The following is a 25067-nucleotide window of genomic DNA, read 5'->3' on the forward strand; positions in this document are numbered from 1 at the left end:
GGTCAAATAAAACGTCAATATTGAAACAGATGTAATTATGGAAATGTCAAGGGCGATGGTATTCACAGACAGGCTTGATTACTTTGTGGGAGGGGGGGGGGCAGGATGGAAATGAGAAAGAGAGGGAGTGACAGAGACAGACAGACAGACAAATAGAGAGAGAAGAGAGAGAGAGACAGACAGACAGACAGACTGAACCCAGTGAATGTTTGTGATGGTACACAATGTCAGGACATCACCCCTCAGTGATGTGTGTGATGGTGCAGAATGTCAGGACATCACCACATGTGGTGTTTGTGATGGTACACAATGTCAGGACATCACCCCTCAGTGATGTTTGTGATGGTACACAATGTCAGGACATCACCTGTCAGTGCTGTTTGTGATGGTACACAGTGTCAGGACATCACCTGTCAGTGCTGTTTGTGATGGTACACAATGTCAGGACATCACCTGTCAGTGCTGTTTGTGATGGTACACAGTGTCAGGACATCACCACGTGTGCTGTTTGTGATGGTACACAATGTCAGGACATCAACACACTGTGCTGTTTGTGATGGTACACAATGTCAGGACATCACCTGTCAGTGCTGTTTGTGATGGTACACAATGTCAGGACATCACCACATGTGGTGTTTGTGATGGTACACAATGTCAGGACATCAACACATGTGGTGTTTGTGATGGTACACAATGTCAGGACATCACCACATGTGGTGTTTGTGATGGTACACAATGTCAGGACATCACCCCTCAGTGATGTGTGTGATGGTACAGAATGTCAGGACATCAACACATGTGGTGTTTGTGATGGTACAGAATGTCAGGACATCAACACATGTGGTGTTTGTGATGGTACAGAATGTCAGGACATCACCCCTCAGTGATGTGTGTAATGGTACAGAATGTCAGGACCTGGCCAGACAGATGCTGGCGGCTGGTATCTCCCTCATCCCCTACACCGTGCAGCCCCGTCAGCCCAACGCGCGGGAGATGGTGCGTCAGGTGTTACGTAACGCGCAGCTCTTTCGTCAGTGGCACATCATCGTCTGCAGCCCGCGTGACGTCAGAGATCGCCTGATAGAGCTCGTCCTGGACATGGTCAGTGTTTTGTTTGTTGGACATGTCAGTGCCCGTGTTTTGTAGCTAATTTACATTGGACATGGTCAGTGCCCATGTTTTGTAGCTAATTTACATTGGACATGGTCAGTGCCCATGTTTTGTTAATGTACATTGAACATGGTCAGTGCCCGTGTTTTTGTAATGTACATTGACATGGTCAGTGCCCGTGTTTTGTTAATGTACATTGAACATGGTCAGTGCCGTGTTTTGTTAATGCACATTGAACATGGTCAGTGCCCGTGTTTTGTTAATGTACATTGAACATGGTCAGTGCCGTGTTTTGTAGCTAATTTACATTGGACATGTCAGTGACCATGTTTTGTAGCTAATTTACATTGGACAGCTCTGTGCTCATGTTTTGTAGCTAATTTACATTGGACATGTCAGTGACCATGTTTGTAGCTAATTTACATTGGACAGGTCTGTGCCCATGTTTTGTAGCTAATTTACATTGGACATGTCAGTGCCCATGTTTTGTAGCTAATTTACATTGGACATGTCTGTGCCCATGTTTTGTAGCTAATTTACATTGGACATGTCAGTGCCCATGTTTTGTAGCTAATTTACATTGGACATGTCAGTGCCCGTGTTTTGTAGCTAATTTATATTGGACATGGCCAGTGCTCATGTTTTGTAGCTAATTTACATTGGACATGTCAGTGCCCATGTTTTGTAGCTAATTTACATTGGACATGTCAATGAACATGTTTTGTAGCTAATTTACACTGGACATGTCAATGACCATGTTTTGTAGCTAATGCACACTGGACATAGTCATTATCAGTGTTTTGTAGCCAATGAGGTGGTAATGTTTTGTTTTGGTCTTTTGGTCTTCATGTCACAGGCTTTTTAATAATTCAGGAAGTATGATATTTAGTCTAATTAATGTATTTTCTGTCTGTCATCTAAGTTGTGCTGAAGCTCACGTGGATCTGTGTAGCCAGCTGGCAGTGATTATAACACACAGGCAGTCATCGTCATTTGCTGTGTCAAGCTTCTTTCTCAATTAGTCATGGCAACGTAAAAAGTTTGACAAATGCAAAGGTTTTGGACACAAGAAATATACAATATCTTTCGATGCAAGAAATGTACAATAGTTTTGGGCATACACACACACACACACACACACACACACACACACACACACACACACACACACACACACACACACACACACACATATGCACGAAACAAACAACCATGAAGGATGAAAGATAACCCAAGCCCCGTGTTTCCTGTTGGCCAGTAAACAGTTATGTCCCTTGTGCACTCAGCCATTTCGGTTTGCTGTTGTTGTTCGAACATGTAAGCGTGGTGTTTGATTTTTTTTCATTAGTGTGCACTCAGCAAATCCAGTTGTTTGTTGTTGCTGTTAGAAAATGTAAACATGGTGTTTGATGTTTCATTCGTGTTCAAAAGCAGCCAAGCTGTCCTGATGACGCACATTTGATAAATATATTCTGTGGAATTCCACAGAGAAAAGTCAGGCAGATGTAACATGATCTACATTTTTGTTGTTGTTTGTTTTGTTTTTTGTTCGATTGATGTGTTTATTTGAAATGGACACTGATCCCCTCCCCACCCCCAACCCCCACAAACAGTCAGACAGGCAGGTAGACAGAACTAGAACTATCTAAGACAGAACTAGAACTATTCAATACAGAGCTAGAACTATCCAAGACAGAGCTAGAACTATCCAAGACAGAGCTAGAACTATCCAAGACAGAGCTAGAACTATCCAAGACAGAGCTAGAACTATCCAAGACAGAGCTAGAACTATCCAAGACAGAGCTAGAACTATCCAAGACAGAGCTAGAGCAATCCAAGACAGAGCTAGAGCAATCCAAGACAGAGCTATTCAATACGAGCTAGAAGTATCCAAGACAGAGCTAGAAGTATCCAAGACAGAGCTAGAACTATCCAAGACAGAGCTAGAACTATCCGAGACAGAACTAGAACTATCCGAGACAGAGCTAGAACTATCCAGGTCAGAGCTAGACAGAGCTAGAACTATTCAATACAGAGCTAGAACTATCCAAGACAGAGCTAGAACTATCCGAGACAGAACTAGAACTATCCAGGTCAGAGCTAGACAGAGCTAGAACTATCCAAGACAGAGCTAGAACTATCCAAGACAGAGCTAGAACTATCCAAGACAGAGCTAGAACTATTCAATACAGAGCTAGAACTATCCAAGACAGAGCTAGAACTATCCAAGACAGAGCTAGACAGAGCTAAAACTATTCAATACAGAGCTAGAACTATCCAAGACAGAGCTAGAACTATCCAAGACAGAGCTAGAACTATCCGAGACAGAGCTAGAACTATCCAAGACAGAACTAGAACTATCCAAGACAGAGCTAGAACTATCCAAGACAGAGCTAGAACTATCCAAGACAGAACTAGAACTATCCAAGACAGAGCTAGAGCTATCCAAGACAGAGCTAGAACTATCCAAGACAGAGCTAGAACTATCCAAGACAGAGCTAGAGCTATCCAAGACAGAGCTAGAACTATCCAAGACAGAACTAGAACTATCCAAGACAGAGCTAGAACTATCCAAGACAGAGCTAGAACTATTCAATATAGAGCTAGAGCTATCCAAGACAGAGCTAGAGCAATCCAAGACAGAACTATTCAATACGAGCTAGAAGTATCCAAGACAGAGCTAGAACTATCCAAGACAGAGCTAGAACTATCCAAGACAGAGCTAGAGCTATCCAAGACAGAGCTAGAACTATTCAATATAGAGCTAGAGCTATCCAAGACAGAGCTAGAGCAATCCAAGACAGAACTATTCAATACGAGCTAGAAGTATCCAAGACAGAGCTAGAAGTATCCAAGACAGAGCTAGAACTATCCAAGACAGAGCTAGAGCTATCCAAGACAGAGCTAGAACTATTCAATATAGAGCTAGAGCTATCCAAGACAGAGCTAGAGCAATCCAAGACAGAACTATTCAATACGAGCTAGAAGTATCCAAGACAGAGCTAGAACTATCCAAGACAGAACTAGAACTATCCGAGACAGAGCTAGAACTATCCAGGTCAGAGCTAGACAGAGCTAGAACTATTCAATACAGAGCTAGAACTATCCGAGACAGAGCTAGAGCTATCCAAGACAGAGCTAGAACTATCCAAGACAGAGCTAGAACTATTCAATACAGAGCTAGAACTATCCAAGACAGAGCTAGAACTATCCAAGACAGAGCTAGACAGAGCTAAAACTATTCAATACAGAGCTAGAACTATCCAAGACAGAGCTAGAACTATCCAAGACAGAGCTAGAACTATCCAAGACAGAGCTAGAACTATCCAAGACAGAACCAGCCTCCAATGAAATGCAAAAACCACTGTGTGCTTTATTTTACAGGCCAGAATGTTCGATCTGACGCTGAACGAGAAGCAAGTCTTCGTTCTGGTGGACCCGGTCAGTGCCACAACCCACACACATCTGACTCACTACACCAATAATAATGATAATAATGATGATAATGATAATAATGTTATATGGTGCAAACTCCTCATCTGTTGGCTCTAAGCACCTCACATGAAACAATACATATACAATAGTGCATAATAACATACCACAGTTGAAGATTGAAAACGGATTGAAATGAATCTGTGGTTAAAGAAAAAACAACAACTCAGCACAAGGACACACACACACACACACACACACACACACACACACACACACACACACACACACACACACACACACACACACACACACACACACAAACTATATATATATATATATATATGGAGGGGGCAGGGGGGCGTAGGAGGTCGGGAAATGGGATGTACGGGGCAGCAGTATTGAATCATATCAATACAAATTTTAGGTGCATGATATAAACATATCAAATCCCATCAGTAAGACGTTTCCTTTTGTACACTGCATGAAAAATAAATTTCAACAAATTCTGGTCATGTTTCTCGTTTTTTGACCTGAGTAGTGCTCCAGAATCAATTCTATGTAGTCATTCAGAAATGTTTCTCTGATGTCCCTACACAGTGTAAACTCAAAGGGTACATGTTTTTCATTTCCAATGGAAGATTTAAAACAGAAATACATCTTTTTATCTGTTGAATCACTGCATCAGTGTAGGTTATTATTAATTGGCAATACATTCAGTCTCAGTTGTGTGATAGCAACTCTGTAACAGTACACGTCAGTACTTGAGATGTATGCTTCTTTTTCAAAAATAGTTTTAAACGACGTGTAGCTCATATATCTGTCACTGTCTCTCAAGGATCCAGTCCATTCTTGTATGTACATATCAATAAGCCTTTGTTTCAAAGCACTAAGACATATTTTTACATTACGAACACCTTGCTGAAGCCAAACAATATTAAAACCAGTTTCACAGAGAATCTTCCTAACATGCGTTACCCAACAGCGTTTCCCTAACATATCTAAATTCATTAACATATGATAAGCTTGATATGGTAATCGATGCGGCCCCATGGAAATCAACTTTAACCAGTATCTTATGCAGTTCATATAAGAATTTATGAAAAGTGGATATCGACCTAATTCACCATACACCATTTTGTTGGGCGTTTTAACGGGTACTCCTAAAACTCGTTTACAAACCATCAGGCGTAGTTTCTCAATATGACCTGATCTATGTAATCCCCAGATTTCTGACGAATACAAGAGAATGGGCAATATTTTTGTGTCAAACAAATTAAAGAACACGTCATATATCATTTCTTTGTATTTCTGAATACATTACGTAAAAGAATTACAGCTTTGTTTTACCTTTATTTACAAAACTTTGGGTACCTAGTTTGGGACTAATTTATATTGTGAATGTATACCAAGGTAGCAGTAACTGCTAACAACTTCTAAAGCAACTCCATCAAAATACCATTGTTCATTTCGAGCCGATGGTCCTCCTTTTCGAAAAACCATAATCTTTGTTTTCTCTATATTTACATTCAATTTCATCTTATCACAGCACATCTTTAGAATATGTGACTGATTTTGTAACTCAGTGGGTGTTGTTGACAGCAAAGCAACATTGTCTGCAAAGAGAAGAATAAATAATTCGATGAGACCTAGAAGTAACTGAAATCTGTGTCTTCCTTTTTTCTGAAACATGATCAGCCATTTGAGTTATGGATAACGAGAACAGAGTTGGACTTAGAACATATCCCTGGTGGACGCCTACCGAACAATCAAAGACGTTCGACTGTTGACAATCAATTCTAACACAGGAGATAAGTGAATTATACATTACTTTTAAAGATCTATTAAAAAAAAAAAATTCCCTGTGATACCATTATTTTGCGAACATTCGAGCAATTTTTCGTGCTTCACAGAGTCAAACGCTTTCTTGAAGTCAACAAAAGCAACGTACATTTTCCGACCGTTTTTTGTCATACATTTTTGTATAATACCATGTAAGGTAAATACACACACACACACACACACACACACACACACACACACACACACACACACACACACACACACACACACACACACACACACACACTTGTTGAGGTGTGATGTTGCAGAGCTCCACCCTCAAGCCAATGGCCAGTGCCCAAGACATGTACAACCTGGGGCTGTTCTCTGCACGCTGCCAGCTCCTCGCCTTCCGCTACGTGGAGCCACGGAAAGGTGTGGGGGGAGGGGAGGGGTGGAAAGGCGGGGGGGAGCGAGGGGAGGGGGACACACTCACATACGCGGACGCATACGTATGCATGTGTGCGTGCACGCACGCACGCATACACGAACACGAGATTGCACGTGCTCACACCCCCACACCCTCCACGTTGTGATTGTGGCTCCCGGAAACAGAAATTCACAGCTCCAGCACAAGCACGCAAGCATTCTCTCTCTCTCTCTCTCTCTCTGTGTGTGTGTGTGTGTGTGTGTGTGTGTGTGTGTGTGTGTGTGTGTGTGTGTGTGTGTGTGTCTCTGTGCCTGTCTCTGTCTCTCTCTCTGTCTCTCTCTCTCTCTCTCTCTCTCTCTCTCTCTCTCTCTCTCTCTCTTTCTCTCTCTCGCGCACGCGTAAGTGTGTTTTCCATCTTAGCCGTCTCTGATTATTTCTTTAGGTAGGTCTACCATTCCCTGCCTTCCTAGACAGAGCGGATGTAAATTCACTGCCTTCCTATGCGAGTCCTAGAAACAGTAGATGTTGATTCACTGCCTTCCTAGACACAGTGGATGTGAATTCACTGCCTTCCTAGAAACGGTGGATGTGAATTCACTCCCTTCTTATGCCGAGTCCTAGACACAGTGGATGTGAATATACTGCCTTCCTATACCAAACCCTAGGCACAGTTTCAGTTTCAGTTTCAGTAGCTCAAGGAGGCGTCACTGCGTTCGGACAAATCCATATACGCTACACCACATCTGCCAAGCAGATGCCTGACCAGCAGCGTAACCCAACGCGCTTAGTCAGGCCTTGAGGGGGGAAAAAGGTGAATAAATGATGGATAAGCTTACACAAAGAAATAAATAAATAATAACTATAATGTAAAAAAAACAAAAAAAACAAACAAAAAAACAACAAACAACAATGATGATAAATAAGCAAAGTGGATGTGAATTCACTCCCTTCCTACACACAATGGATGTGAATTCACTGCCTTCCTATGCCCAGCCCTTAACTCAGTGAATGTGAATTCACTGCCTCCCTATGCCCAGCCCTTAACACAATGATGTGAATTCACTGTCTTCCTTTGCCCAGCCCTACACACAGTGGACATGAATTCACTGCCTTCCTATGCCCAGCCCTACACACGGTGGATATGAATTCACTGCTTTCCTATGCCGAGTCCTGGACACAGTGGATGTGAATTTACTGCCTTCCTATGCCCAGTCCTACAAACAGTGGATGTGAATTCACTGCCATCCTATGCCCAGCCCTACACACAATGGATGTGAATTCACTGCTTTCCTATGCCCAGCCCTACACACAGTGGATATGAATTCACTGCCTTCCTATGCCCAGTCCTGTACACAGTGGATGTGAATTTACTGCCTTCCTATGCCCAACCCTACACACAGTGGATGTGAATTCACTGCCTTCCTATGCCCAGTCCTGGACACAGTGGATGTGAATTTACTGCCTCGGTGGCCGTAAAAGGCTATGGGACCTTTAACCTTTATGCTTTGTGCTAACATTGTAACAGAATCTATAGCGACTAGATATCAGACACCTGAAATTATCGACCGCATTGATCAGCGTTTAGTCTGTCAATGATTAACTACAATCACCACTGGGTGACTGACATCAAACGAATTTCTCCTCATCATCAATTTTCGGAATCTTTATATTTTATCTATTCATTTATTTTATTTTCAGAAAAACAACAACCAATGAATCATCGATGTAAAGTGCAATGAACATGAACAAGTTTAACTGACCCCAGTAAAAGCTAATGAATCATTAATGTAAAGTGCACTGTACACTAAAAGCTAATGAATCATTGGTGTAATGTGCACTGTAAACTAAATGCTAATGAATCAATGATGTAAAGCTTACTGTAAACTAAAGGCAAATGAATCATTAATGTAAAGTGCACTGTACACTAAAAGCTAATGGATCATTGATGTAATGTGCACTGTAAACTAAAGGCTAATGAATCATTGATGTAAAGTATACTGTAAACTAAAGGCAAATGAATCCATGATGTAAAGTGCACTGTGCACTAAAGGCTAATGAATCAGAGATGTAAAGTGCACTGAACGTGAACGGCCTTCACTGACCCCACTAAAGGTCAGGGGGCAGAGGACGCGGACAAGGCGGCGGCCATAGACGCGGCCCGAGTGACGACGATGGCGCTGAACAACTACCTCCGTCAGCAGAAGGCGGCCAAGATCATCACCAACCTCTTCTCCCCGGACCGCTTCCTGCAGCAACTCAAACAGGTCAGGCATCACCCATCCTTCAGGCATCACCCATCCTGTGTTTAGTTCTTCAGGCATCACCCATCCTGTGTTTAGTTCTTCAGGCATCACCCATCCTTCAGACATCACCCATCCTGTTTAGTTCTTCAGCCATCACCCATCCTTCAGGCATCACCCATCCTTCAGGCATCACCCATCCTGTGTTTAGTTCTTCAGGCATCACCCATCCTTCAGGCATCACCCATCCTGTGTTTAGTTCTTCACACATCACCCATCCTGTGTTTAGTTCTTCAGACATCAACCATCTTGTGTTTAGTTCTTCAGGCATCACCCATCCTTCAGACATCACCCATCTTGTGTTTAGTTCTTCAGGCATCACCCATCATGTGTTTAGTTCTTCACACATCACCCATCCTGCTTTTTAGTTCTTCAGGCATCACCCATCCTGTGTTTAGTTCTTCAGACATCACCCATCCTGTGTTTAGTTCTTCAGGCATCACCCATCCTTCAGACATCACCCATCCTGTGTTTAGTTCTTCAGGCATCACCCATCCTGTGTTTAGTTCTTCACACATCACCCATCCTGTGTTAAGTTCTTCACACATCACCCATCCTGTGTTTAGTTCAGACATCACCCATCCTGTGTTTAGTTCTTCAGACATCACCCATCCTGTGTTTAGTTCTTCACACATCACCCATCCTGTGTTTAGTTCTTCAGACATCACCCATCCTGTGTTTAGTTCACACATCACCCATCCTGTGTTTAGTTCTTCACACATCACCCATCCTGTGTTTAGTTCTTCACACATCACCCATCCTGTGTTTAGTTCTTCAGACATCACCCATCCTGTGTTTGGTTCTTCACACATCACCCATCCTGTGTTTAGTTCACACATCACCCATCCTGTGTTTAGTTCTTCAGACATCACCCATCTTGTGTTTGGTTCTTCACACATCACCCATCCTGTGTTTAGTTCTTCACACATCGCCCATCCTGTGTTTGGTTCTTCACACATCACCCATCCTGTGTTTAGTTCTTCACACATCACCCATCCTGTGTTCTTCACATATCGCCCATCCTGTGTTTAGTTCTTCACACATCACCCATCCTGTGTTCTTCACACATCACCCATCCTGTGTTTAGTTCTTCACACATCACCCATCCTGTGTTCTTCACACATCACCCATCCTGTGTTTAGTTCTTCACACATCACCCATCCTGTGTTTAGTTCTTCAGACATCACCCATCCTGTGTTTAGTTCTTCAGACATACCCATCTTGTGTTTAGTTCTTCACACATCGCCCATCCTGTGTTTAGTTCACACATCAACCATCCTGTGTTTAGTTCTTCACACATCACCCATCCTGTGTTTAGTTCATCACACATCACCCATCCTGTGTTTAGTTCTTCAGACATCACCCATCCTGTGTTTAGTTCTTCACACATCACTCATCTTGTGTTTAGCTCACACATCGCCCATCCTGTGTTTAGTTCAGACATCTCCCATCCTGTGTTTAGCTCTGTATTCCTGACCTCTTCCTGGAGCAACTAAAACAGGTCAGGCATATATGATGATGATAATGATATTCGTCCTTCGGATTCGAAGATGACCATGGCTTCAGGACAGATGGAAGATCGGTGGCTGTGGGTCTGGAGGTGACTGGTGAAGCCAGTCCAGGCCCTGCCAGCTCGTTCCAGGACTTCTGTTGGGGATTTTGTCCTGCCATCTGATGTGGAGGAGTCTTTGGAGACAGTTCAGGTGAAAGTGATTGAGCTGTTTGGTGTGTCTGCTCTTATCAGTTCAGGTCTTGCTAGCGTAAAGGAGGGTGGTAAGGACCACTGCACAGCAGACCTTCATCTTGGTGGTAGCGCTGAGTCCTCTCCACTCCCAGACTTTCTCACGGAGTCTCCCAAAGGTGGCGCTGGCTTTGGCGATCCTGTTGTTGACCTCAGTGTCAATGTTTACTACGCGAGAGTGCGTTCTGCCCAGGTAGGTGAAGTTGTCGACTGCCTGAATGTTCTGCCCCTTCACTGTGATAGCACGGCTCCTGGTATGACTTTCCTGGGGCAGGCTAGTACATAATTTCGGTCTGTTTGGTGCTGATGGTGAGACTGAAGTTGTCACAGACTTGTGACCATGTAAGCCCTACACTAACACGACACAAAAGGTTCTATACAGATGCTACACACAAAAAGTGCAGTCATTCAATATTTGTTCCTTTGTGTTGCTGACTTCAGGTCCGTTTGCCACATGGCCACACGGGGGCGCTGCAGTTCAACTCTACAGGTCAGAGGGTCAACTACAAACTGCACCTCTACAACCATGGAGGAGCGGATATGTACAGCAAGGTAACTTGTGAACACGTGTGTGCAGTGCTTTACTTCCACACAGCGTTTCTGACTAAAGTAATGTGAACACGTGTGTGCAGTGCTTTACTTCCACACAGCGTTTCTGACTAAAGTAATGTGAACACGTGTGTGCAGTGCTTTACTTCCACACAGCGTTTCTGACTAAAGTAATGTGAACACGTGTGTGCAGTGCTTTACTTCCACACAGCGTTTCTGACAAGTAATGTGAACACGTGTGTGCAGTGCTTTACTTCCACACAGCGTTTCTGACTAAAGTAATGTGAACACGTGTGTTCAGTGCTTTAATTCTACACAGCGTTTCTGACTAAAGTAATGTGAACACGTGTGTGCAGTGCTTTACTTCCACACAGCGTTTCTGACTAAAGTAATGTGAACACGTGTGTTCAGTGCTTTAATTCCACACAGCGTTTCTGACTAAAGTAATGTGAACACGTGTGTGCAGTGCTTTAATTCCACACAGCGTTTCTGACTGAAGTATTGTGAACACGTGTGTGCAGTGCTTTAATTCCACACAGCGTTTCTGGCTAAAGTAAAGTGAACACGTGTGTGCAGTGCTTAAATTCCACACAGCGTTTCTGACTAAAGTAATGTGAACACGTGTGTGCAGTGCTTTACTTCCACACAGCGTTTCTGACTAAAGTAATGTGAACACGTGTGTGCAGTGCTTTACTTCCACACAGCGTTTCTGACTAAAGTAATGTGAACACGTGTGTGCAGGGCTTTAATTCCACACAGCGTTTCTGACTGAAGTATTGTGAACACGTGTGTGCAGTGCTTTACTTCCACACAGCGTTTCTGACTAAAGTAATGTGAACACGTGTGTGCAGTGCTTTACTTCCACACAGCGTTTCTGACTGAAGTAATGTGAACACGTGTGTGCAGTGCTTTACTTCCACACAGCGTTTCTGACTGAAGTATTGTGAACACGTGTGTGCAGTGCTTTAATTCCACACAGCGTTTCTGACTGAAGTATTGTGAACACGTGTGTGCAGTGCTTTACTTCCACACAGCGTTTCTGACTGAAGTATTGTGAACACGTGTGTGCAGTGCTTTAATTCCACACACAGTGTTTCTGACTAAAGTAATGTGAGCACGTGTGTGCAGTGCTTTAATTCCACACAGCGTTTCTGGATGAAGTAATGTAAAATTGTAGCGCTTTAATTCAGTGCGCACAATGTATTATTCCATGCATGTTTCTGATAAACTCAGGCCTCCAGAGTCCATTGTGGGAATGCCCGTGTTTCTGGTGTCTGGTGTCGTGTTTCTAGTGTCTTTCAAGTGTCTGGCATCGTGTTTCTAGTGTCTGGCATCGTGTTTCTAGTGTGTTTCTAGTGACTGGTGTCGTGTTTCTAGTGTGTTTATATTGTCTAGTATCGTGTTTCTAGTGTCTGGTGTCGTGTTTCTAGTGTCTGGTGTCGTGTTTCTAGTGCCTGGTCGTGTTTCTAGTGTCTGGTATCGTGTTTCTAGTGTCTGGTGTCGTGTTTCTAGTGTCTGGTATCGTGTTTCTAGTGTCTGGTGTCGTGTCTCTAGTGTCTGGTGTCGTGTTTCTAGTGTCTTTCTAGTGTCTGGTATCGTGTTTCTAGTGTCTGATATCGCGTTTCTAGTGTCTGGTGTCGTGTTTCTAGTGTCTGGTATCGTCTTTCTAGTGTCTGGTATCGTCTTTCTAGTGTCTGGTGTCGTGTTTCTGGTGTCTTTCTAGTGTCTGGTATCGTGTTTCTAGTGTCTGGTGTCGTGTTTCTGGTGTCTTTCTAGTGTCTGATATCGTGTTTCTAGTGTCTGGTGTCGTGTTTCTGGTGTCTTTCTAGTGTCTGGTATCGTGTTTCTAGTGTCTGGTGTCGTGTTTCTAGTGTCTTTCTAGTGTCTGATATCGCGTTTCTAGTGTCTGGTGTCGTGTTTCTAGTGTCTGGTATCGTCTTTCTAGTGTCTGGTATCGTGTTTCTAGTGTCTGGTGTCGTGTTTCTAGTGTCTGGTATCGTCTTTCTAGTGTCTGGTATCGTCTTTCTAGTGTCTGGTGTCGTGTTTCTAGTGTCTAGTATCGTGTTTCTAGTGTCTTTCTAGTGTCTGGTGTCGTGTTTCTAGTGTCTGGTATTGTGTTTCTAGTGTCCGATATCGTGTTTCTAGTGTCTGGTATCGTGTTTCTACTGTCTGGTGTCGTGTTTCTAGTGTCTGGTGTCGTGTTTCTAGTGTCTGGTATCGTGTTTCTAGTGTCTGGTGTCGTGTTTCTAGTGTCTGGTATCGTGTTTCTAGTGTCTGGTGTCGTGTTTCTAGTGTCTGGTGTCGTGTTTCTAGTGTCTGGTATTGTGTTTCTAGTGTCTGGTGTCGTGTTTCTAGTGTCTGGTGTCGTGTTTCTAGTGTCTGGTGTAGTGTTTCTAGTGTATGGTGTCGTGTTTCTGGTGTCTGGTGTCGTGTTTCTAGTGTCTGGTGTCGTGTTTCTGGTGTCTGGTGTCGTGTTTCTAGTGTCTTTCTAGTGTCTGGTATCGTGTTTCTAGTGTCTGGTGTCGTGTTTCTGGTGTCTTTCTAGTGTCTGGTATCGTGTTTCTAGTGTCTGGTGTCGTGTTTCTAGTGTCTTTCTAGTGTCTGGTATCGTGTTTCTAGTGTCTGATATCGCGTTTCTAGTGTCTGGTGTCGTGTTTCTAGTGTCTGGTATCGTCTTTCTAGTGTCTGGTATCGTCTTTCTAGTGTCTGGTGTCGTGTTTCTGGTGTCTTTCTAGTGTCTGGTATCGTGTTTCTAGTGTCTGGTGTCGTGTTTCTGGTGTCTTTCTAGTGTCTGATATCGTGTTTCTAGTGTCTGGTGTCGTGTTTCTGGTGTCTTTCTAGTGTCTGGTATCGTGTTTCTAGTGTCTGGTGTCGTGTTTCTAGTGTCTTTCTAGTGTCTGGTATCGTGTTTCTAGTGTCTGATATCGCGTTTCTAGTGTCTGGTGTCGTGTTTCTAGTGTCTGGTATCGTCTTTCTAGTGTCTGGTATCGTGTTTCTAGTGTCTGGTGTCGTGTTTCTAGTGTCTGGTATCGTCTTTCTAGTGTCTGGTATCGTCTTTCTAGTGTCTGGTGTCGTGTTTCTAGTGTCTAGTATCGTGTTTCTAGTGTCTTTCTAGTGTCTGGTGTCGTGTTTCTAGTGTCTGGTATTGTGTTTCTAGTGTCCGATATCGTGTTTCTAGTGTCTGGTATCGTGTTTCTACTGTCTGGTGTCGTGTTTCTAGTGTCTGGTGTCGTGTTTCTAGTGTCTGGTATCGTGTTTCTAGTGTCTGGTGTCGTGTTTCTAGTGTCTGGTGTCGTGTTTCTAGTGTCTGGTATCGTGTTTCTAGTGTCTGGTGTCGTGTTTCTAGTGTCTGGTGTCGTGTTTCTAGTGTCTGGTGTCGTGTTTCTGGTGTCTGGTGTCGTGTTTCTAGTGTCTGGTGTCGTGTTTCTGGTGTCTGGTGTCGTGTTTCTAGTGTCTTTCTAGTGTCTGGTATCGTGTTTCTAGTGTCTGGTGTCGTGTTTCTGGTGTCTTTCTAGTGTCTGATATCGTGTTTCTGGTGTCTGGTATCGTGTTTCTAGTGTCTGGTGTAGTGTTTCTAGTGTCTGGTGTAGTGTTTCTAGTGTCTGGTGTAGTGTTTCTAGTGTATGGTGTCGTGTTTCTAGTGTGTTTATATTGTCTATTATCGTGTTTCCAATGTCAGGCATCGTGTTTCTAGTGTGTTTCTAGTGTCTAGTATCGTGTTTCTAGTGTCTGGTGTCGTGTTTCTAATGTCTTGTGTCGTGTTTCTAATGTCTAGTATCGTGTTTCTAGTGTCTAGTATCGTGTTTCTAGTGTCTGGTGTAGTGTTTCTAGTGTCTGGTGTAGTGTTTCTAGTGTCAGGTGTCGTGTTTCTAGTGTCTGGTGTCGTGTTTCTAGTGTGTTTCTAGTGTCTGGTGTAGTGTTTCTAGTGTCAGGTGTCGTGTTTCTAGTGTCTGGTGTCGTGTTTCTAGTGTGTTTCTAGTGTCTGGTGTAGTGTTTCTAGTGTCTGGTGTCATTTTTCTAGTGTCTAGTATCCTGTTTCTAGTGTCTAGTATAGTGTTTCTAGTGTCTAGTATCGTGTTTCTAGTGTGTTTCTAGTGTCTGGTATTGTGTTTCTAGTGTCTGGTATAGTGTTTCTAGTGTCTGGTGTCGTGTTTCTAGTGTCTGGTGTCGTGTTTCTAGTGTCTGATAACGTGTTTCTAGTGTCTGGGATCTTGGGTGTGTTGTTCCAGATAGCGGAGTGGAGCCCCAACGGGGATAGTCCGGGTACCCGTCTGAACCTAACCGGGGTGGATGAAGGGCTGGCGAGGACCACCCAGTACGGCATCTTCCCCCAGCTGGTCAAGATCGTCGTCGTTCTGGTCAGTGCTGTCTGGTGATGGTCAGTGTGGTGGTCAGTGTGGTGGTCAGTGTGATGGTCAGTGTGGTGGTCAGTGTGGTGGTCAGTGTGATGATCAGTGTGATGGTCAGTGTCAGTGTGATGGTCGGTGTTGTGGTCAGTGCTGTCAGTGTAATGGTCAGCAAACACAGCACTACACAATGCATTACATTACATCACACCACGCCACAACTCATCCCCAACTCAGCACCACACCATTCTACAGAACGCGACACAGCAGAATACAACACAACACAACACAACACGGATTCTACACAAGACAACACAACGCAACACAACTCTACCCGGACCATTCCACACACACAACACAGCACAACACACCAAAAATAACACAGCACAACTCAAACCCACGCCTCCCGACACAGCACAGCACAACACAACTCAAGTCCACACCATTCTACGCAACACAACACAGCACAACACCATTCTACAGAACGCAACACAACACAGCACAACACAACTCACCCCCAACTTACACCCACACCATCCACACCACACACCACACAACACACCTCAACTCAGCACAACACAACTCACACCCACACCATTCACACCCACACCATTCACACAACACAACACAGCACAACATATCGTAACACAGCACAGCACAACACCACGCAGCACAACACAGCACAACTCACGCCAACACCATCCACACAACACAACTCACACCCACACCATCCACACCACAACACAGCGCAACACAACACAGCTCACACCCACACCATCCACACCACACAACTCACACCCACACTGTCCACACAGGAGGAACCCTTCGTCATGACCCGAAAGATCGGTGACCAGTCCCTGACAGGGAACGATCGTTTTGAGGGCTTTACCATCGACCTCATCCGAGAACTGGCCAGTCAGCTCAAGTTCAAGTACGAGATCTACCAAAGTCCTGGCAACGCTTATGGGGCTTCCGGGTCTGATGGCACGTGGGATGGCATGGTGGGGGAGGTTCTCAACGGGGTCAGTATTCACATGGAGGTGGTGGTGGTGGTGGTGGTGGTGGTGGTGTGGTGGTGTGGTGTTGGTGATGGTGTAGTGGTGGTGGTGTAGTGGTGGTGGTGGTGTGGTGGTGGTGGTGGTGTGGTGGTGGTGGTGTAGTGGTGGTGGTGTGGTGATGTAGTGGTGGTGGTGTGGTGGTGATGTGGTTGTGTGGTGGTGGTGGTGTGGGGGTGGTGGTGATGTGGTGGTGGTGGTGTGTGTGGTGGTGTAGTGGTGTGGTGGTGGTGGTGGTGTAGTGGTGGTGGTGGTATGGTGGTGGTGTGGTGGTGGTGGTATTGTGTGTTGTAGTGGTAGTAGTGGTGGTGGTGATGGTGGTATGGTGGTCGTATGGTGGTATGAATGTGGTGGTGGTGATGGTGATAGTGGTGGTGGTGGTGTGTAGTAGTGGTGGTGATGGTGGTGGTGGTGGTGAGGTGGTGGGGAAGGTGTGGTGGTGGTTGTTATTGATAGCGGTGGTTGTGGTGCTGAGGATGATGGTGGTGGTGTTAATTAACGATGGTAGTGTTGGTGTTGGTGGTGATGGTGGTGCTTCTTCTTCTTCTTTCTTTCGTTCTGCTCACCGTGGGTGTGGATGTGGTGTGTCTTACTGTGGATGTGGGTGTGTCATACTGTGGATGTGGGTGTGTCTTAATGTGGAAGTGGGTGTGTCTTACTGTGGATGTGGGTGTGCCATGCTGTGGATGTGGGTGTGTCTTACTGTGGATGTGGGTGTGTCTTACTGTGGATGTGGGTGTGCCATGCTGTGGATGTGGATGTGCCACCCTGTGGATGTGGGTGTGTCTTACTGTGGATGTGGGTGTGTCATACTGTGGATGTGGGTGTGTCTTACTGTGGATGTGGGTGTGTCTTACTGTGGATGTGGGTGTGGATGTGGGTGTGTCTTACTGTGGATGTGGGTGTGTCATACTGTGGATGTGGGTGTGTCTTACTGTGGATGTGGGTGTGTCTTACTGATGATATGGGTGTGTCATACTGTGGATGTGGGTGTGTCATACTGTGGATGTGGGTGTGTCTTACTGTGGATGTGGGTGTGTCTTACTGTGGATGTGGGTGTGTCTTACTGTGGATATGGGTGTGTCTTACTGTGGATGTGGGTGTGTCATACTGTGGATGTGGGAGTGTCTTACTGATGATATGGGTGTGTCATACTGTGGATATGGGTGTGTCTTACTGTGGATATGGGTGTGTCTTACTGTGGATGTGGGTGTGCAATACTGTGGATATGGGTGTGTCATACTGTACATGTAGATATGTCTTACTGTGGATGTGGGTGTGTCATACTGTGGATGTGGGTGTGTCTTACTGTGGATATGGGTGTGTCATACTGTGGATGTGGGTGTGTCATACTGTGGATATGGGTGTGCAATACTGTGGATATGGGTGTGTCATACTGTGGATGTGGGTGTGTCTTACTGTGGATGTGGGTGTGTCATACTGTGGATATGGGTGTGCAATACTGTGGATGTGGGTGTGTCATACTGTGGATATGGGTGTGTCATACTGTGGATATGGGTGTGCAATACTGTGGATGTGGGTGTGTCTTACTGTGGATATGGGTGTGTCATACTGTGGATATGGGTGTGCAATACTGTGGATGTGGGTGTGTCTTACTGTGGATGTGGGTGTGTCTTACTGTGGAGGGTGTGTCTTACTGTGGATATAGGTGTGTCTTACTGTGGATGTGGGTGTGTCTTACTGTGGATGTGGGTGTGTCTTACTGTGGATATGGGTGTGCAATACTGTGGATATGGGTGTGTCATACTGTACATGTGGATATGTCTTACTGTAGATGTGGGTGTGCCACACTGTGGATGTGGGTGTGTCTTACTGTGGATATAGGTGTGTTTTACTTTGGATATGGGTGTGTCATAGTGTGGATGTGGATGTGTCTTACTGTGGATGTGGGTGTGCCATACTGTGGATGTGGGTGTGCCATACTGTGCCATACTGTGGATGTGGGTGTGCCATACTGTGGATGTGGGTGTGCCATACTGTTCAGAACGCCACCCTGGCGGCAGGTGCCATCTCCATCACCTCCTTGCGGGAGGAGGTCATTGACTTCAGTCTGGGGGTGCTGAGTACTGGGGTCAACATCCTCATCAAAAAGCCTGAGGAAACTCGTACCATCTTCCAGGTCAGCTGATGCCCCAACTCTCTCTTCCTTTGTCTTCGTTTCGTCTTGTGCTTGTTCTGGTTGTGCTTGTTCTGGTTGTGCTTGTTCTGGTTCTTGTTGTGCTTGTTCTGGTTGTGCTTGTTCTGGTTGTTCTTGTTCTGGTTCTTCTTGTTCTGGTTCTTCTTGTTCTGGTTCTTGTTGTGCTTGTTCTGGTTGTTCTTGTTCTGGTGTTTTTGTGTGTTTTGTTGTTGTTTTTTGTTGTTGTTGTTTTTCTTTTGGGAAGGCAAGGCAAGGCAAGACAAAGCAAGGAGTATACTTCTTAATGCCCACAAGGGCATTCTTCTTCTTATTGTTGTTGTTGTTGTTGTTGTTCTTCTTCTTCTTCTTCTTCTTCTTCTAAACTTTATTTTATTCAATTCAAAAGTCTAACATTCAATCACATTCAAACGTCAGATTATGGATATCAGAAGAGATTTTTTTTAAATGCAACACGTAGGTGTATGAAAACAAAAAGAACAAGCCTACTTGACTCTTACAGTTGTGTGATATGCATGACATTTCTGTTACAGTGGTTTGAAATATAGCCTGCATGACAGGTCTGTTGCAGTGGATTGAAATATAGCCTACATGACAGGTCTGTTGGAGTGGGTTGAAATATAGCCTACATGACAGGTCTGTTGCTGTGGGTTGAAATATAGCCTATATGACAGGTCTGTTGCAGTGGGTTGAAATATAGCCTGCATGACAGGTCTGTTGCAGTGGGTTGAAATATAGCCTATATGACTCAGTTCTGTTGCAGTGGATTGAAATATAGCCTACATGACAGGTCTGTTGCAGTGGGTTGAAATATAGCCTGCATGATTCAGTTCTGTTGCAGTGGATTGAAATATAGCCTATATGACTCAGTTCTGTTGCAGTGGATTGAAATATAGCCTACATGACAGGTCTGTTGCAGTGGGTTGAAATATAGCCTATATGACAGGTCTGTTGCAGTGGGTTGAAATATAGCCTGCATGACAGGTCTGTTGCAGTGGGTTGAAATATAGCCTACATGACAGGTCTGTTGCAGTGGATTGAAATATGGCCTATATGACTCAGGTCTGTTGCAGTGGGTTGAAATATAGCCTGCATGACAGGTCTGTTGCAGTGGTTTGAAATATAGCCTGCATGACAGGTCTGTTGCAGTGGGTTGAAATATAGCCTGCATGACAGGTCTGTTGCAGTGGGTTGAAATATAGCCTGCATGACTCAGTTCTGTTGCAGTGGATTGAAATATAGCCTATATGACTCAGTTCTGTTGCAGTGGATTGAAATATAGCCTACATGACAGGTCTGTTGCAGTAGATTGAAATATAGCCTACATGACAGGTCTGTTGCAGTGGGTTGAAATATAGCCTACATGACAGGTCTGTTGCAGTGGGTTGAAATATAGCCTATATGACTCAGGTCTGTTGCAGTGGGTTGTTCTGAGTGGGAGGTTACAGTAGGTTGGACCGAGCCTTTCTGAGGAAATCCAGTGTTGTTGACACACACGTCACCACCCTGCAACAAAGATAAATAAGTCACTCTGGAGATCCACACCATTTTAATGGTAGAAAACAGCGTACCAGCACAATTAATGCATATTGTAACAGTGATACTACTACTACTACTACTACTACTACTTAAAAGAAGAAGAGGAAGAATGTTTATGATGATGTTGATAACAATAATGTTGATGTTGATGACTATGATGATGACGATGATGTTGATGCTGATGCTGATGCTGATTTTGATGATGATGATACTGCTGTTGATGTTGATGTTGATGATGATGATGATGCTGATTTTGATGATGATGATGATGTTGATGATGCTGATGCTGATTTTGATGATGATGATGCTGCTGTTGATGTTGAGGATGATGATGATGATGATGACGATGATGATGATGATGATGATGAAGAAGAAACCGGTCCACAACACCACGACCACCAGCAGCCCAGCCCAGTGTCGTTACCCCCCTGTGTGCTGTGTGTGGGTGGTTGCAGTTCATGCAGCCGTTCTCACTGGAGCTGTGGATGGCCATCCTGGGGTCTGCAGGCCTGGTGTCCGTGGTCTTCTTCCTCATGGACTACACCAGCAGGACCGACCGCCGCTTCACCCTCAAGGAGACCATCTGGTTCGCCATTGGTAACACCACCTGTCTGGTGTGGGGTGGTGTGGGGTGGTGTGGGGTGGTGTGGTGTGGTGTGGTGTGGTGTTCGCCATTGGTAACACCGCCTGTCTGGTGTGGGGTGGTGTGGTGTGGGGTGGGGTGGTGTGGTGTGGTGTGGTGTGGTGTGGTGTGGTGTTCGCCATTGGTAACACCGCCTGTCTGGTGTGGGGTGGTGTGGGGTGGGGTGGTGTGGTGTGGTGTGGTGTGGTGTGGTGTGGTGTGGTGTTCACCATTGGTAACATCACCTGTCTGGTGTTGGGGTCGGGTGGTGTGGTGTGGTGTTCACCATTGGTAACATCACCTGTCTGGTGTTGGGTTGGGATAGTGTGGTTTTGGGTGGGGTGGGGTGGTGTGGGGTGGTGTAGTGTGATGTAGTGTGGTGTGGTGTGGTGTTCACCATTGATAACACTGCCTGTCTGGTGTGGTGTGGTTGGGTGTAGGGTGGGGTGGGTTGGGTTGGGATAGTGTGGTTTTGGGTGGGGTGGGGTGGTGTGGGGTGGTGTAGTGTGATGTAGTGTGGTGTGGTGTGGTGTTCACCATTGATAACACTGCCTGTCTGGTGTGGTGTGGTTGGGTGTGGGGTGGGGTGGGGTGGGTTGGGATAGTGTGGTTTTGGGTGGGGTGGGGTGGTGTGGTGTGGGGTAGGGTGGGGTGGTATGGTGTGGTGTGGTGTGGTGTGGTGTGGTGTGGGATAGTGTGGTTTGGGGTGGGGTGCGGTGGGGTGGGGTGGGGTGTAGTGGTGTTCACCATTGGTAACACCGCCTTAATGGTGTGGGGTGGTGTGTTGCTGTGCTGTACTGTTCTTTACCACCACCACCATCGTCATTATGATCAACGTCATCATCACCACCACCATCACCATGATCATCACCATCACCACGACCACCATCACCATCATCATCATTGCCACTACCACCACCACCAACGCCACCATCATCATCATCGTCGTCGTCGTCGTCACCATCATCACTATCACCATCATCATCACCATCATCATGACAACCACGTGATAACCATGCTAACCACGTGATAACAGGCACCATCATGAAGCGAGGCACGGACTTTGCCCCGGTCAGGGTGTCCCAGCGGATCCTGACTGCAGGCTTCACCTTCTTCGTGCTCATCACCGTGTCCACCTACACCGCCAACATGGCCGCCTTCCTCACCACCAAGAACTTCGGGAAAACCATCGACTCCTTTGAGGTCTCTTGCCCGGCTCCCCTGTACACAGTCTCTTACCTCCCCTGTACACATTCTCTTACCTCCCCTGTACAGTTCTCTTACCTCCCCTGTACAGTTCTCTTACCTCCCCTGTACACATTCTCTTACCTCCCCTGTACACAGTCTCTTACCTCCCCTGTACACATTCTCTTACCTCCCCTGTACACATTCTCTTACCTCCCCTGTACACATTCTCTTACCTCCCCTGTACACATTCTCTTACCTCCCCTGTACACATTCTCTTTCCTCCCCTGTACACATTCTCTTACCTCCCCTGTACACATTCTCTTTCCTCCCCTGTACACATTCTCTTACCTCCCCTGTACACATTCTCTTACCTCCCCTGTACACATTCTCTTACCTCCCCTGTACACATTCTCTTACCTCCCCTGTGCACATTCTCTTACCTCCCCTGTACACATTCTCTTACCTCCCCTGTGCACATTCTCTTACCTCCCCTGTGCACATTCTCTTACCTCCCCTGTACACATTCTCTTTCCTTTCTGTATTTTGTTTTTGTTTTTCTTTGGTATTTTATTTTATTTGTTTTAACTTTAGAATCTGTTTGTTTGTTACCCATTTCTATATTTATGCACTGAGTCATATATTTGATTAATTGATTATTTATCTATTTATTTATTTATCTATTCATTTTGTTGAATCTTTTGGTGGGTGGGGGATGGGGGTGGTGGTTAATGGCTCTCTGCTCTTCTCTGTTTATTCACTTTTCTCTCTCTCTATCTCCCCTGCCCCCTCCCTCCACACACACACACACACACACACACACACACACACACACACACACACACACACGTACGCACGCACGCACACAGTAGAAGTAGTAGTAGAAGTAGACACACACGTGCTCTTCTCTGTCTATTCACTTCTCTCTCTCTCTCTCTGTCTCTGTCTCTGTCTCTCTGTCTGTCTGTCTGTCTGTCTCTCTCCCTCTCTCTCTCTCTCTCTCTCTCTCTCTCTCTCTCTCATAATAGATGTTATATGCAACCTCACCAATCCACCCTTCCCCATTGTATTGTGGCCCAAGGCCGATGTACTTTAAACTTTCTGAGTTCTCTCTCTCTCTCTCCCCTGCCCCCTCCTTCCACACACACACACACACACACGTACGCACGCACGCATAGACGCACACGCACGCACGCACGCACACAGTAGTAGTATAAGTAGACACACACGCACACTACTACTACTACTACTACTATTACGACGACGAGGACGAGGACGACGACGAAGACAATATCAAACTGTAGCGAAAGTCACATTTCGCTGGAAAATGCAAGGGAAATAACCAAAATAATTTACACCTTTCCGTTCAGTACATTTACTGACGTAGTTCTTTCCCTTGCTCTTCATTGCTTTTGTTTTTATTCTATTTTATTTCAGTTTCAGTTTCTTTTGAAGGAAGAAGTATATCTGTGTGTATAATTCCTTCACAGTCATGTATCCAATATTAGCGAGCTGAAAGAAGTTTAAGTGATAATGGCATGAATATTTGGGTCACAAAGAAATTAATTCATCTCTCTGAACAAAACAGACCACAAATAACAACAACAAAAAATGGATGGTTGGTAATGAAACAAGAAACACAACCTAACCAAAAAAAAATATCGGATAGCATCAGTTTTAGTTTCTCAAGGATGTGTCCCAGCGTCCTGACAAAGCCATATACGCTACACATCAACCAGACAAATGGCCGACCAGCAGCATAACCCAGCGCGCTGTCAGGCCTGTAATGCACACATTTATTTTGTACCCGTCAGAGTGAATTTCTTCAACATTAGTTTGCCGGAGGACGACACTTTTCTTACCGCTGTTTCTTTTCAGTGCGCAAAGTGCGTGTTGCACACAGCATTTCGGTTCATCGTCTGTCTCATCCGAATGACCAGACGCTCTGATGGATTTTCCAGTCAAATCTGGCGACAGGGGTGAGAGTGGAAATCGGACCCTAACCCTCAGGGACACAGGACTGACAGATAAGCCTCTTAACCATTCTGCCTGGCCTTGACCTTGATGAACAGTTCACAGCCCTTCATAATCATGGGGCTTTGACCTTCATGAACAAAATAGGATTCCGGTTCTCTCTCTCTCTCTCTCTCTCTCTCTCTCTCTCTCTCTCTCTCTCTCTCTGATACATCTGACTTGATAACGGTAACGTTATTTTCCAAATGTACATTTGAAGATTCTTGAAATTCAAAAATGTGTGTGCTATTTTGCCTGTTTCAAAAATCTTTATCTTTTTTATCTTTTTTTTTCTTCGTTTCCTAAATCCTTAATATGGACTTTTCCGTAGTTTCTGTTTTTATGTCATCCAACTTTTGATATCAGAATGATCTCCCCCACCAGATGTTGGCGGCAGACGACAGCATGAGCTGCGGCACAGTGGACAACTCAGCCACCCTGAGTTTCCTTAAGCGCGGCACCAAGCCCGTCTTCCGGAAGTTGTGGAGCAAAGTGCGATCCTCCCGGGGACTGGTGCCCAACGCCACGTATGGCAGACAGAGGGTCAAGGGCGGGGGGTGAGTGGTCACCACAATACAATACAATACAATACAATACAATATGATACAATACAATACAATACAATACGATACAATAGAGTACACTTCAATACAACGCTACTTATGGCGGGCAGAGCATTAAGGACGGGGCGTGAGTACTCATTACACTACACTGATGTTCGTCCTTCGGATTCGAAGATGACCCTGGCTTCAAGAATCAACTGGACGATCGGTGGGTGTGGGTCCGGAGGTGACTGTCGAGGCCCTGA

At 45.1% G+C, this 25067-nt stretch overlaps 1 protein-coding gene across 2 annotated transcripts in view; it reads left to right on the forward strand.

Moving 5' to 3' along the window:
• Positions 1-25067, forward strand: part of LOC143286612 (glutamate receptor ionotropic, kainate 3-like) — a 55396-nt gene that overhangs the window by 19258 nt on the left and 11071 nt on the right. For both annotated transcript variants that reach the window (XM_076594249.1, XM_076594250.1), the window contains exons 6-16: positions 905-1101; positions 4495-4551; positions 6654-6759; positions 8867-9018; positions 11237-11347; positions 15574-15702; positions 16506-16712; positions 18751-18885; positions 20895-21036; positions 22098-22264; positions 24644-24816. In XM_076594249.1, the coding sequence (XP_076450364.1) occupies positions 905-1101; positions 4495-4551; positions 6654-6759; positions 8867-9018; positions 11237-11347; positions 15574-15702; positions 16506-16712; positions 18751-18885; positions 20895-21036; positions 22098-22264; positions 24644-24816 (1576 nt within the window). The remainder of the gene's footprint in view (positions 1-904; positions 1102-4494; positions 4552-6653; positions 6760-8866; positions 9019-11236; positions 11348-15573; positions 15703-16505; positions 16713-18750; positions 18886-20894; positions 21037-22097; positions 22265-24643; positions 24817-25067) is intronic.

Source organism: Babylonia areolata, chromosome 10, assembly GCF_041734735.1.
Source record: "Babylonia areolata isolate BAREFJ2019XMU chromosome 10, ASM4173473v1, whole genome shotgun sequence".
Classification (NCBI taxonomy): Eukaryota; Metazoa; Mollusca; class Gastropoda; order Neogastropoda; family Buccinidae; genus Babylonia; species Babylonia areolata.